A 15364-nucleotide genomic window follows, 5' to 3' on the forward strand; every position below is an offset into this window, starting at 1 on the left:
GTATATCTCCTTCAATACAAATAATTTAACCGATCAATATCAGCAGTTATTTTAATTTCAAACAAGCCATTCAGATTGATATGTCTCGCCTGTGCCCCACTTTGACCATCAATGCACATTTCAGAGAAACTAACATAAATGCAAAAACTTAATGTTGGTAGAGATGCTGACAAAGTCAATGGACCATGAAAGGTAGGCCGCATCCAGCATTTGATGCATGGGTTGAGATGTACTACCAAAGATGCATCTATGGTCCATGTTTGGTTGGTCCAGCACTTGTAGTTTCAGTGAAACTAAGTTAAACGCAAATACTTTATGTTGACGCCATCGAAGTAAAACCAACACCTTATAGTCTCGCTTCCGCTGCTTCGTCGCGGCGAGACGAAAAATGTGACACTTTTTTTTTTATCTGGATAGTAAAGGTCATATAATTTGACCGGAAATTTGACCTTGACATTTTGGATGACCTTCAATAGGCGGTCTAAATATAGATTATGCAATTCAAAGTCAGATTTCACTAAAAACCTCTAGGAGGAGAGAATGTTGAATACTTACAAGTTTTTACCATCGCCTGTCATTCCAAACACTATACCAGCTTTACCCAAGTCACCTGAGTCGGGATCGTTGGCCTGTAACGAGGATTTATTTGACAATCTTCAAAAATCCAACAAAGAGTAACACATTTTCTCTCATTTCCGTGTGAGTAAGATAGAGCTGTCCAGGGTAAGAAAGGGTTGTAGGAAATTTCTATCTTATTTCACGTGATGTAACGACACAATGGCTCAACAATGACGTGACGTGACGTCACGAGTTTGGAAAAACTCTGATGCCGCAATGAGAAGGCGACGTGATGAAATTAATTCTTTTACAAAATATTTACCTTACACATTAGAAAGCCTTGGGTTTAACCAAATTTGAAAACCCTTCGGGTGGAATTTCGCTATCCTACACCCCTGGGCATTAAGGAGTCTATTATATTCACTTTTAAAGCCACGTATGGCTATGGTCATCTTTGTAGTTAAATTTTCACAAAAATACAATTCTCAATTTTTTTTATGATCCCCACACGTGTCCCTTAACTTATTCACCCCTGAAATTTGTAATGAACTATTCCAACCACTGAATTGGAGGAGTTCAAATGTGTCTTCAGGGGTGAATGAGTTAATAATCCTCAATGGTTTCACACCAGTCAAACATATGGCACCTCAATATGATTTTTAATTACTTACACTTATTGTTTCAATAGAAAGACCAGGGGCAGCATTTTCGAAGATACTTTGCACGTAAGCAGACTGGATGAATGCTGGGTTGTTGTCGTTGACATCAATTATATTGACGGTAATTTTGGCCTCACTCTTAAACCTCTGTGGCGTCAAAAACTCTTGGGCTTGAACCTAAAACAAAATAATGATTGAAACAATTTTGCATTTCATACTGCATAAAAGAAATGTAGACTATTTTTGAAAATATTTCATTTTCGTTCTTGGTGTCCCATTGCATGCTTCAGTGACATATCTAGATAATTTTGTTTTAACTGAAAGTCATTTTGAAAGTTTGTTTTCCCCAAACTTTCATCATGTTTCACCAAATACAACCTGCCCAATTCTTTTTGTACATAAGATCAGTACAATAAAATATTCTGAAATGAAAAAATAAAATAAAAAATAAAACAAATAAGAATTTAATTATAAGATTCAAGTTTATACAAAACAAGTGTTACCTGTATGCTCAAACTTGAAAGGTTGAGATGCTGTGTTGTGTATTTTTATTAGATACAATGTAAAAACAACCTATAGTCTGATCACTGGATACAGAGAAATACTAATTACTATGGTGTAAATTTGTCTGAATTGGGGGTAAAATTCAGTTTGTTGAATTTATTGGCCTTTTTCTTTTGGGGGCTCTCTTCAAGAAACAACTTTGGAAACACATTTCAAAACTTGTCTCTTTCAATCGATTTGGCCAATAAAATTCAACTAACTGAAAACCATATAGTAATTAGTATTTCTCTGTATCCAGTGATCTACTACAGATGATTATCTACAGGCTCCAGTAGGATAAACTAATATTAATTACTCTTACTAAATAATGATATCATTTCATCTGTCAGTTTACGTAATATATTGCTGTATCCTGTGAACACTCGCAGGCTATACTATAGGCTGTCTTTGCCTGGGCTCCCTCCAACTACAGCCCCTGGACTTGTAGACTATAACAGATGATGATCTATAACAGGCTCCAGTAAGATACACTAATATCATTACAACATTTAGTACCTTTATTATCTGCCAGTAGTTAATATATATATGTACCATGTGACCATGCAGACTAGGCTGTCTTAATGCCGGGCTCGCCCCAATTACAGCCTTAAGCTTGGACCTGTAGACTAACATGACATTATGCCATTATCTACAGGCTCCAATTATGATGCACCAATATTAACTACACTGGCCGATATCATATATCAGCTTGCCAATAGCAGTCATACAGAGTAGCCCCAAGAATGCCAAATTGTTATAATTATGTAGTTAACAATTATGAGTTAATAAACATTATTTCAACTATACTTTCTGTCTTTGTTGTTTTGTAGAAACCTGAATTTAACTGCATCTAATTTTGACAAGAATAATCTATTCATGAGGAAGACTTGTTAATTAACTCGGTCTGAAGAAAAATAAAACCTTTCCATTCTGACATGCTGTCTCATCCAGTCAATGTTTTTTTATTGTAAAGGGGGTCAGATTAGACAGGTGTCACTGTAGTTGCAATCGAAACATTTGTTTCAACAGAAAATCAGGTGAAATTGTACATTCCCATCATATAATGGAACTAACGACTACTTGCTCTTTTTAAAATATTTAATTGATGTAGACCTTAATTATTAATTTGATATATAATGAATTGAGTGAGCTAAACAACCTGATGAGTAGAGTGTTGATTGAGCACATTCTATGTAACACTCATTGTGATTGGTTAGTGTGAACATTCTATGCAACACTCATTGTGATTGGTTAGGGTGAACATTCTATGTAATACTCATTGTGATTGGTTAGTGTGAACATTCTATGTAACACTCATTGTGATTGGTTAGCGTGAACAACACATGCCCGAAAGTTTAAGGCATACTGATTCCCAGGGCAGTCCTGAAAACACAACCTCATTGTGAAAAGACACTAAACTGAGTCCTAAGGAGTCCCGAATTAATTTCGGAAGTCCTCATGGTTCAAACATGTTTATTGAACGGGCATTTGTTCAGGTATGTCGTATGTCAGCTTTCACAAGCCAGCTAACTCTCCGATAAAAAATGTATACATTTCCTTCTGTGTGTGACACAACATGTGTGGCGGGCAGTTATTTGAGACCCCTCCACAATCATTTCTATTTTGTATAACTGCAATTTGAAGTGTATAGTTTTAACTCATTTACCCCTGAAGACATATTTGACCTCCTCCAATTTAAAAGATGGAATAGTTCATTATGAAATTTCAGGTATGAATGAGTTAGGGAAGTCTAAGTTTAATAGCTACAGTTGAAGGACTATAGTGTACTTGTCTGTAGAACTGTTTAATAGATACAGAAGAGGGTTAAAGACTTACAAGTCTTGAAAAACAAAAACAAACCAGTGTCTTTTTTATATTGTACGTCACATGCAGATGATTTGAACTCATTCACCCCTACAAATTTAAATTGGACTTGACCCGTGTCTTTGATTTGGTTAAGTTCAAATGTGACTTTAGGGTGAATGGATTAAATAAAGACTATTTGCCACATTTTTTTTTTTAACACAAGGAATACACCCCTCTCCCGCCCCNNNNCCCCCCCCAAAAAAAAGAAAAGAAAAAAAACAAAAACAAAACTCCATGATTCCAAACTTACAAAGAAGACATACTGCTTTTGGGATTGTTCGTAGTCTATCAGCGTTGTATCCCGGACACGGATTTGTGCAGAGGCAGACTCGGACTGGTTCCCCGAATCGGACAGTTTGAACTCGGCGTTGAATGCACTTAGGGTGAATATGAAGTTGTTGTTTGTACCCTGGAATTAAAAGTGTTTGAGTAAGATTTGGGCTGAACTGTCGAGCCATTGATTACCAGGAACTTACTTTTCGCCATACAGAACCAGGTCCAATGAACCGTTTTCATTCAACTTTATAAAATATTAACCTGTATTTAATATTAACAGAGAAAAGCCAATCCAAAGTCAACAACAATAAAAAGACAATGTTATATCATTCAAGAAAGTTCATGATAAGGTCAAGCACAACATTACATGCAAAATGACTTCATTTTTTTCTTCTTTTCTTCTTTTTAAAAAGACTTAACACTGTCTTAAGCTCAATAAATGTGTTACGTGAGAAGTATTCCGTCTTTGCGTATTGCAGAATTATCTTCTCTTGGGAGCAGGTATTGACTGTTACGGCATTGGTTTGTGTGAGAAAATTTCGTCGTTTTCTCAAAAATTGATGACGTTACTCTCACAAACAAGTGACGTAACAATCAATACCTGCTCCTAAGAGAGGATAACTCTGCAATACGCAAAGACGGAATAGAACACCACATTTTTAAAAGTGTGAAATTATTATCGTATTTCCCCCCCCCCCCCCTTCATTTTTGTATTAACCCATTCACCCCTGAAGACACATTCAAACTCTTCCAATTCAAAGGTTGGAAAAGTTCATTATGAAATTTCAGGGGTGAATGAGTTAAGGTAGAAGGTCCCAGCGATCCTTTGTCTTTTTATATCGAATGAAGAAGACATCCGACTTGTTCAGCATTTTTCTGACTTTGAGTTGCTAGCTCATTTACTCATAATTTCAAAGGGTTGTATACGAAAGAAATAAGATTCATTATAATTTCTTTTTCACAAAAACAGAAGACATGTTGGTGGCAAACTCTACCTTAATGCCTGTATACAGTAGAAATGCATATCTTAAGGCCTGTGTATACAGTAGAAATGCAGTGGGACTCTCTACCTTAAGACCTGTGTATACAGCAGAAAATTGGCGGAACTCTATATTTTAACTGTAGTTATTATATGCTTGCCAAAAGCCTCATTATTACTTCATAATATTAAATCTTTAATCGATCATCCCAAATTGGAAACATCGTGATAAAAGGCACCGTCACTCATAAAATTAGTTCAATTTATTGCACTGCAAACAAAATAATGTCGAGAATGTTTTATAATTAAATCTGATCGGGAGACAAACCTGATCAGGATCCTCAACCGGGATGAGCAGATTGAGCGGCGTATCATTTGGTGCGTCTTCACGCAGACTCGTAACGTACTCGTCCTGTTCAAACTTGGGCTTGTTATCATTGATATCTTCAACGGTAATACGAATCTGTGTCGTTGTCGAGTTGATTTGCGCATCGCCAAGTTCTCCGGTAAAGGGATCTCGTTCTCTGGCCTGTGGGAAAAAAATTAATATCATTTTTTGTTTTTACAGCTGGTGATCATTGTATATATTCGGCAATAAGCCCATGCCTGGTGATAAGCCCACCCATATATAGCGTGAAATTCAGTAGGAATACCAATAAATGCTATTTCATTGTCTTGCATTAAGCCCATCCCTCGTCTTTGGGTTAGAGATTATGTGTTGGTCCCCGGGTCTTCGTTATTGAAGGATAGAAATGATAGTTAAACTATTTATACAATGTCTATAGCAATATTATATGAGAAATATGAGGGTTTAAAAAATATTTCTATTACTTGAAGATTAAAAATGAAAATTATTTTCAAATTTCATAATTTAGAACTTCTTTTTTTTTTTTCTGAGGAATGAGCTGGCAAATTGAGAGAAAATTGTTATTTTCTTGAGAAATTTTGTTGGAAAAACAGGAGTACAACTATGAGTCTGAAATCACGGCCTAAATCTGCCAAGGGTGAAGAGTAGGTAGATCGTACCGGATCGTAACCCTTGGCTAGCGAAGATGGAGTACCCCGTTGAGTGATTGCGAAAATTCTTTTTTCCCAAATTTACCTCGAATTTTGAAAAGACATGAATATATCTAAAACATTCTATCACAAATTATCATCGTAACAAATAAGGATCAGACCATACAGACCATGAATGGTACAAAATATGTGAATCAAATTGGATGTCGATTAACTTTGAAATCGTAGAGGCCTGTTATACACGAAACGATTGTTTTTCACGCTTAAACTTATCAAGATTCTGTGCTCAGGCCTGTTTCATTGTTTCGGTAATGAGTTACTCAACTTCTACTCTCTTGTAATGACTTATCACTTGGAGGAACTCGGCAGAGACTTGAAGCCAAATACTGTTTTGAATCCATCTCTCCCAATGTACGTAATATATGATTTCAGCACACATGAAATCGTACTTTAGCACCAGTACATGGTTTGATGCATACCAACAACAAATAGATTGTTGATATCCAAAAATTGAATTATGACTGAATATTGAATAAAGTGAAGATATTTATTTAGCAAACTAAGTAGCAGTTATCTCCCCTACATTGTTAAATTTGGATTGTTTAAAACAGTGTATACATGTAATTTTGGTTAACAAGTTTGGAAAGGACTTAAATAGGCCTATCAGCCTGATGTCCAATCCAATTGACATAATCAAAGTCAATAAAACCTGTTGAAACTGAATAAAAATATGAATAAACAATTTGTTTGTATTTCAATTTTTGAATGCATATGTTTATGACTTACGCGTATGTTTAGGTCTACATATCCCTGCAGGAAATTTGGACTCTCCCGATCTATAAGTACTTTATTAAAGATCCTTCCGGTCCCATTGTCAATCCTGAAAAGTGTGTGTCCGTTGCCGACTACAAAATAAGATTTATCATCCATATTTGGTCAAAAAATCACCTGGAAAGCAATCTACAACAGTTAGTGCAAGTCATTGGATATGATAATGGTCTAGAATGAAACGAAAAAAAATTGTATTGGACCTTTAGAACTCAAATTTTTCGATCAAATATTAGACTTTTGATAATGACCCACTAGGAACATATACGGTACATTATATATTCTTAAAATCATATTTGGCCAGATAACTCCAACTTTATACGGAGAACTTCCTTGGGTTCCGAATGAATAACAGCCATATTTCAGGAGTGGAGCAGATATTTCGGTACTTTTCATATGGTGCATAGCAAAAGTGAAAATCATTCAACCCACGTTCAGTGTTATATCAAGATTGTACTATACAGTGACGAACGGTTGGAGATATATTATATGAAGGTTTTCCTGTATAGTGACATTTTAGAGGGCATTATATCAAGACTTTACCATATATGTGTAATGATGATTCAATGGGCATTATATCAAATTAGGACAATTAAGGGGGAATTATATCAAAGTTTTACCATATAATGACAATTGACTGGGCATTGTATCAAGATTTTACCATAAAAAGGACAATTGACGGGGCATTTTATCAAGATTTTACTATGGAATGACACTTACCGGTAAGACAATTTAAGGGGCATTATATCAAGGTTTTACCATAGAACTACAATTAAGACCATTGAAGGGGCATTATATCAAGGTTTTACCGTAGAACCACAATTAAAATTAATTATGGAGGCATTATATCAAGGTTTCACCATAGAACTACAATTAAGACAATTGAAGGGGCATCATATCAAGGTTTTATCATAGAACGACAATTAAGACAATTGATGGGGCATTATATCAAGATTTTACCATAGAACAACAATTAAGACAATTGACGGCATTTTAAGACAATTAAGACTTAAACTGAGGGAAAAAGTTTTACCAAAAACAGAACCTCAATTAAATCTGTTAGTGTTCCTTTCATAAACTAAAATCCATATGAACATTCTGAAGCAATATCTCGAAAAATAAGTTATCAGCAAAAAATGCTGATTTACAGTATTCTGAAGCGATATCTCGAAAATAAGTTATCAGCAAAAAATGCTGATTTACAGTATATCATGTCAATTAAGATGCACTGAAAACAAAGTAAACTTACTATTGTTCATAATTTCATAAAAAATGGGACGAGGGTCATCCACATCACCATCTAAAGCCTCGACAAAATCCAGAGAAGTGTCCTTCAAAAAGAAAATGCAAAAAATCAAAAACTGCTGATTGAGGGTCATTACAAAAGTCCCCGATAACCATCCTGCATTCCCAATTACGGCAGTAAGTCTATTCCATCTTTGCCTATTGCAGAGTTATCTTCTCTTGGGAGCAGGTTATTGATTGTTACGTCATTGGTTTGTGTAAGAAAATTACGTTGTTTTCTCGAAAATTGATGATGTTACTCTCACAAACAAGTGACGTAACAATCAATACCTGCTCCCAAGGGGGATAACTCTGCAATATGAAAAGACGGAATACACACCTCAAAATCAAGTTTTAGCAAAATTGGTCAATATCTAAATTTCAACCAATCAGAGACCAATCTTATATGATGGTGGTCATTCTGTTCAATCATAAAACTGAAGCTGCAGAAGTGTTACCTGTACAATTATACACCTTGAGCAAAATCTGAGGTCAATATCGAAATTTCAACCAATCAGAGGCAGTGGCCATAATTTGTTAGATCACCAATCGAAAAAAGAAAAGTCTTACATCTTTACACCGCCTTCCATTAACAATGTGTGAAATTTCGTGAAATTCTGACAAATGAAAGTTCTTGAGAAAATTGGCGGAAACCTCGCCCGGGGAAGAAAGTGGAAGAAATAAGAAACTGAGCAAAAATTTCATTTTGGAGACTTAATTACAACTTTATAACAATTTGCTTACCATTATGCTACAATGTTTCACTTTTCAATTTTATTCTCACATTTTTCTTACATTCGATCAAATAATCTTTGCCCATGAATTTTAAACCTAATAAAATTATGTATATATTTGTAATTTAAATGAATATTGAGAAAACAATTTTATTTTATCTATTTATTGCTGCAGATTTTGACCTTTTTCTGTGCAATGCTTTACAGTATTGGTGACTCATTCACCCCTCATTAGTCACATCTGAACCTTATCAAATCAAAGACTGGGCAAGTCCAGTTTAGATTTGAAGGGGTGAATGAGTTTAGATTGTATGTCAATGTTTACCACTTGAACTTCTTCCACAACAGTGACGTCCTGGGCCCGAATCCATCGAGGAGGCGTATCCTGGATGTTGATAACTGTGATTTCCACTGTGATCAGTTTTTCGTTAGTTCCATCCTACAAATGTACACAAAGTTAGCTCCCCTGTGTAGCAGCAGACCATTAAAACAAGATGTCTAACTTAACCATCAAATTCCGACAGATGACCTTGTACCTTTGCACGTCTGATCAGGGGATCAAACCCTGGCTGTCTTGGTGAAAGGTCGGTGCACTATCCACTGAGCCACCTGACCACCCGTTTCCATATAATACTAAACTTCATGTCAAATATGTCATGTCTGATCAGGGAATAGAACCCCGGCTGTCTGGGTGAAAGGTGAGTGCACTATCCACTGAGCCACACTACCACTCATTTTTATAAAACTTTATATCAAAATGGTAAACTACACAAGTGTTGCTTAATATATACAAATATAGGAACATGTATCACCAAAGTTTGTAAAAAAAATGTCTCTCTCAAAGAAGACCAAAGATTCGGTAAATACATGTAAATAATCGCACCTGTATTCAAAGATCGTGTGACCTTTCAAAAAACTGCATCTTATTGTATACCTAAGACAGTCTCTGAATTCCTTGTTCAATTAATTCACATAAAAATAATTGCAAAGGGGATTGTTGAAAATGCTCCTTTAATAAGCTTGGTCTTTTAACAGGTGATATATCTTGCACTGGTCTAAATATATATAAATATATAAATAATCTGAAGAATCTCCTAGAAGAGATGGAAGTACTAAAGACTCGTTGTTAAGAATTTTTCATTATATAATAAATAAGTATATATATATATATTGGAGTACACTAATTGACCAATTCCCTTATCTGTAATTTCACCAATCTGAATTCCAGGCAAAGAATAGTTTCCCCAGTGAAACTTACTGATGCAACGATGGGAACCTGGTATTGAGAACGGACTTCATAATCAATGAGTTGCATCAGGACCAGGGACCCGTACCAGTACGAATTACTTCCATTGAAGCGACTCACACTAAAAGTGTTGCAGGCATCTTTGTGCTGTCAAAATGAAGAAAATACATGTAGAAAGGGATTATTACTAGGTAATTTACGGTAATTTCAAAAAACACTATCCCATTTTTTTTCTGCACAATTTTTTTTATATTAATTTTCTTTTCAAGAAAAGTGTCCATTGAAGGGATCTCTTCAATTTCCAGTTATTTTTTTTTCCATTTCACATGCAAAGTATTATGTTTTCATCTCTTCACCTTCGGAAATAAAACTCTGATAATCCGAACCCTGAAAACTCGAAAAAAACTTGGATACCTCGAAGTAAGATCTTGGTTTCAACAGCTTAAATCCAACATCAAAACATCGTCTACTTAATAGTATTCAAATTTCATTTCGTCACTTATTCAAATAAAATGAAAAACTACGGCATATCGCCATTCCGTGTTTTTGAACATTTTTCGTGTGTAGAACATGAAATCGTTAAAGCTTACGACTGTAAAGTGTGTAGACTGTCAAAACCACGTGGTTCATAATAAAAAAACAAACTTCATCAATGTTGATCAACAGTATTCTGTACTTACTACGAGTTTGTTTAATGACTTGTACACACAAACTGACGATAGTCCAAACCAGAAAATTGGTCACATTGATTAGCATGGTCATGCATAAAAGAGTTCCACAGTTAAAAACCCAACCTAGGACAGCTTCACAGGTTCATTTTTTTCAGGAGCCAGTATGGCTTTGAAAGTCAATCAAGAGAATTTAAGAACAATAAGATAATTGCTGTTGATTACATCGAGTTGAGGAGGTGTCAGGTGTCATATTTGGCTTTAATGAATCAATGTGTTACATGTACGATAGCATCTGTTTGAGTGTGTGTTCATTTAAAGTGATTTGTTTTAGACTTGTGCGCACTCTCATTTCCGCATTGTATAATACGAGGTCGAAGACAGCGGGATAGTTCAATTTTAAATGTAACACGTACTTCAGAAGGAAAACTTGACAGACATGCAAATACAAATGCAGACCTAGAAATACTTTGCCAAGACTCGCCGAAAACAACATTTAATCACCAATGTTCAAACAGCAAATTTCATACCAAATATATGAACCCGCATAACTTGAATACTTGGATAACTCAAAGTTTTTTCACGACCCCGCCGACTTCGAAATAACGAAGTTCAACTGTATATACATTCTTGTACAACCTTGAAATATAACATAAAATACATATTTATCCGACAATAAGCCCATGCCTGGTAATAAGACTATCCATGTTTATTGCATATCAGTAAGGAAATGCTAAGAGATGCTATTTCAGTGTCCTGTGAAAAGCATATTAGATTTTTTGTTGGTCCCCTAACTTCAGGACAAAAATTGTAATATATTCTTTTTTTACCTTTTTACCACATAATGTACTGTGTTATCCAGTGAATATACCCATGTCATATTTTTTGCATTTAAACCCATGTAATATTACCTATTAGCCCTACAACCTATCAGCCTTGTGATTGGTTGCAAGTTTCAATTGTTTCAATTGTGACATCACGTCTAGGACAAGTACATGACGTCACAGACCTACACACTGGAGTCAAAATGGCGGCATTTTACATTTCAAGGTTGCATGAAAATTGTTGTATTACACGAATAAGTGCCACAAATCTTGATTATGTGATAAAAATGATCTCACACTCGTTTAATTTAATTTCATATCAAATTTTTTGAAACTAGTCACAAGGTTTTCATTTTAGCTCGCCTCTTGTCTCGTTTTATAAATCTCATGAAATGAATGGAAACTCATGTAAGATCCTATATATACCTGACAAATATGTGATTTGCAAACTATGAAATCAAAACCATTAAGTACCAATCATAAAATATCACATTTTTTTTTTATGTGGAACTCTTTTTGGAGTGAGATTTTATGTTAAATTGAATTAACATACTTCTTTAAGCGAAACTCTACGGTTACCTGAGCAGCTGCTCTGCTGGGGTCGCAGGTCACGTTGAGGAGCTTGTTGACCCCGTCAACATCCTTGACAAAGAATCTGTCTAAAGCATCCAGGACTGTGAGACCTATCAGCGAGTCCTATAACAGAAGGGGAGTGCAATATTGTCGTAATACCAGTCATTTTGATAATTATTCCGTCTTTGCGTATTGCAGAGTTATCTTCTCTTTGGAGCAGGTATTGATTGTTACATCACTTATTTATGAGAGTAACGTCATCAATTTTTGAGAAAACGACGAAATTTTCTCGCACAATCAATGACGTAACAATCAATACCTGCTCCCAAGAGAAGATAACTCTGCAATATGCAAAGACGGAATAGGGCTGCAACGATACATTTACGTGACGATACGATGCATATCAGGATGCGATATATCACGATACAATACATACAGTAAGATCAGAAGCAAAGCAAACAGATAATAATTGTTTCAAATTGTCACTGACAATGTTACAACACTGGAAATAGACTTGGACATGACTTCACACACATCATGTCGTTTGACGTGCATGCCAAGCTTGAGCTGTCACTCGGCATGTGGAAACGGATATATGTCAGTAGTCTAAATTCAAAAACAACAAAATTCAGAATATATCGTAGGAAATGTATCCTAACCTCCCAAAAAAATATTGTGTATCGTACTGTATTTAAAATATCTCGATATATCATTGCAGCCCTATAGTGCTAATGTTGCTGGTGATTACATATCATGGTCGAGTTTTCATATACCAATGCTTTTTATATATATAGAAAATTAATGTTAACCCTTTCACCACTGTAGACCATGATGCACTCATCCAGATCAATGCATGGTAGATGCTTCTAAAGTTACATAGGGGTAAAATTATAATTTTTCTTTTTAACAAATTCCAAAGATAAAAAACAAAATATTAAATACATAAAATAGAATTCTTACCTCTCTTATACTCTTACTGTACGTATCAGATCCAAATTCTGGGAGATTGTCATTTGCATCCAACACGTTCACAATGGAAGTAACCGTGGCCTGTAAAGATAAACATTCCAAGCAGATTTTTATTTCCAACTCATTCGCCCCTGAAATTTTATAATGAACTACTCCAACCTTTGAATTGAAAGGGTTCAAATGTGTCTTCGGGGGTGAATGAGTTAAGGGTGTATGCTTAGCTTACAGGGTACACCTTATTCTTGTGATTTTTGTAAAGGTTTTCTCCCTTTACATTGTGTATTCAATTCAATATTTCCGATTAGTTCAAAATTTTATTTGCGTAACCTGGAACCATGGGAAACCTTTATGTGAAATTTGAAAAAGATTCCTTTTAGTTCTTTCTGAGAAAGAGCACCAACAAGAATTGTTTAAAGATGGACTGACAGAAGGGCAGAAGGATGGATCACCGACACAGGGCGATTTGAATAGCCCACCATATGGTGATGATGATGATGAAGGGCTAAAATTTCTTATTTGTCATATTGTGGAAATATTTTGGAAAGCAGATGTATGTCACTGTAACTTGAACACAGACAGGTCAGCAAGGGCCCCGCCATGTACCTTATTGAAGCTCCATGGTTTCTTTTTAATAGCTGTGACCTTGACCTTACAAACTGTTTAAACACTGGCCACTATTGCACACTTAAATACCACATTTTAATCACCATATGTCAAATTTTGTAACAGTGACCTTTGACCTTAGATACTTTTATATACCCTATTTTGCAGTATGTCACCATGTCAAATTTCGAAAAGATTATATATTCTACCACATTAGACAGAATTGTTCACACTTCTGGCCAAGGAAAGATTGTAAGACTCTTTCATATGTACCGGAGGTGGATAGAGATTTCCTCTTGAAAAATTGGGGTTTGACACCAATTATGATCCCCGAGGGAGGAATTCTCTATCCATGTACCTACCGATATATATGAAAAGAGTATTTTTCTCTCATATCCACCATTAAAAAATAGTTACTTTATCTCTCAATGTTCACAGACGGTTGCCATCTTCCAGTTTTTTAAATACTTTCTCAGTGGTTTAAAAACGAAAATAGTAGTAGAAACGAATTTTTCATGCCCTCAAACCGCAACGTCGTTGCACGCATAAAAACAACACATTTCCATGATAACCCTATGGTTAAGTGGTTATTCAACTTTCTATTTTCCATACAGCTTTTTGTAAGCGCCATCTTTGAACCTCGTCGCTACTTACTGTACATCTCATTAAGTGCGCAGAGAAATATAATTCCTCCATATTTGACGAAACTTCTGATTATGATGATGATAACTCAGTAGCGTAAACAGTAAAACCATGTGTCTTTGTTTATGTTTACAGAACACACACTTGTAGCAGACAACGTAAGTTGTTGACATTGGGAGTTGCTCCCCTTAGCTTTCGAATTACTTAGCGATGTGATTAGCCCATGTTAGAAAGGCTCAGCAAGCACGGTTATCTTACATGACCAGATATGAGAGAAATTTCTGTCTTGCCCTATGGTAAAGAAGGGGGGGGGGGATTCTCCCCTGTAATAACAATTGTATGACATTACGCCAACGATGCAATGACGTCATGTCAACAATGGCAGATCACGGAAGAAAACTCACATTTACTGGTAATTATCATAATAATATTTGTACTTCATAAAATTAATTACCAATTGTATTTGACGGAGAAAAAGGATCATTCCTCGCTTTTGCAGTAAGACAGAAAAATCTCAACCATGGGGTTAAAATTCTTAAAAGTCTAGCCCTCGGCAAAACCTCAATCTGGTCATTTTTATCTTATCACTTGGATTGATATTTTTGTCTTGCCACCAACGTGGGGATTAAATTAATCTTGAGAAAAGAAAAGAAGATGTGCAGATGGACAGACGGACAGTGGTTACCGTAGGGTACACCCACCTCTGACGCAGGGTAATGTAATACAAATACACATTTTAATGATGGTGAAAAATACTTACTTCTGTATTTCTTCTTACATTCCTTGCAGTAAATGACACAGAAATTACTCTGTCAAAAATATTCTGAAAATAAGAAATTAAATAAAATTTGAAGACACATGATATTTTTTAACCGATCATTAACTATTTTTTGTAAAATTACATATTAATTATAAAAAAACAACAGAACTCAGTAATTGTTTGATGTGAATTTAAGGCCCTTTAAAGACCGTTTCCGCTGGAAAATTTCTACTGTATTTGCATAAAATTGTTGTAAACTAGAAAATGTCTGTAAGACATAAATGCCCCCACTGCCATGTGAAATTAGTTTCAGTGTTCTATAAAAAGTTACAACC

At 35.3% G+C, this 15364-nt stretch overlaps 1 protein-coding gene across 2 annotated transcripts in view; it reads right to left on the bottom strand.

Moving 5' to 3' along the window:
• Positions 1-15364, bottom strand: part of LOC110452666 (cadherin-23-like) — a 59971-nt gene that overhangs the window by 37872 nt on the left and 6735 nt on the right. For both annotated transcript variants that reach the window (XM_021501315.1, XM_021501314.1), the window contains exons 5-15: positions 15030-15092; positions 13016-13105; positions 12062-12178; positions 10003-10137; positions 9070-9183; positions 7976-8057; positions 6685-6803; positions 5210-5410; positions 3877-4035; positions 1230-1394; positions 556-629 (exon numbers count right to left, since the gene is read on the bottom strand). In XM_021501315.1, the coding sequence (XP_021356990.1) occupies positions 556-629; positions 1230-1394; positions 3877-4035; positions 5210-5410; positions 6685-6803; positions 7976-8057; positions 9070-9183; positions 10003-10137; positions 12062-12178; positions 13016-13105; positions 15030-15092 (1319 nt within the window). The remainder of the gene's footprint in view (positions 1-555; positions 630-1229; positions 1395-3876; positions 4036-5209; positions 5411-6684; positions 6804-7975; positions 8058-9069; positions 9184-10002; positions 10138-12061; positions 12179-13015; positions 13106-15029; positions 15093-15364) is intronic.

The sequence above is a fragment of the Mizuhopecten yessoensis genome, unplaced genomic scaffold (genome assembly GCF_002113885.1).
Source record: "Mizuhopecten yessoensis strain PY_sf001 unplaced genomic scaffold, ASM211388v2 scaffold6785, whole genome shotgun sequence".
In the NCBI taxonomy this organism is placed as follows: Eukaryota; Metazoa; Mollusca; class Bivalvia; order Pectinida; family Pectinidae; genus Mizuhopecten; species Mizuhopecten yessoensis.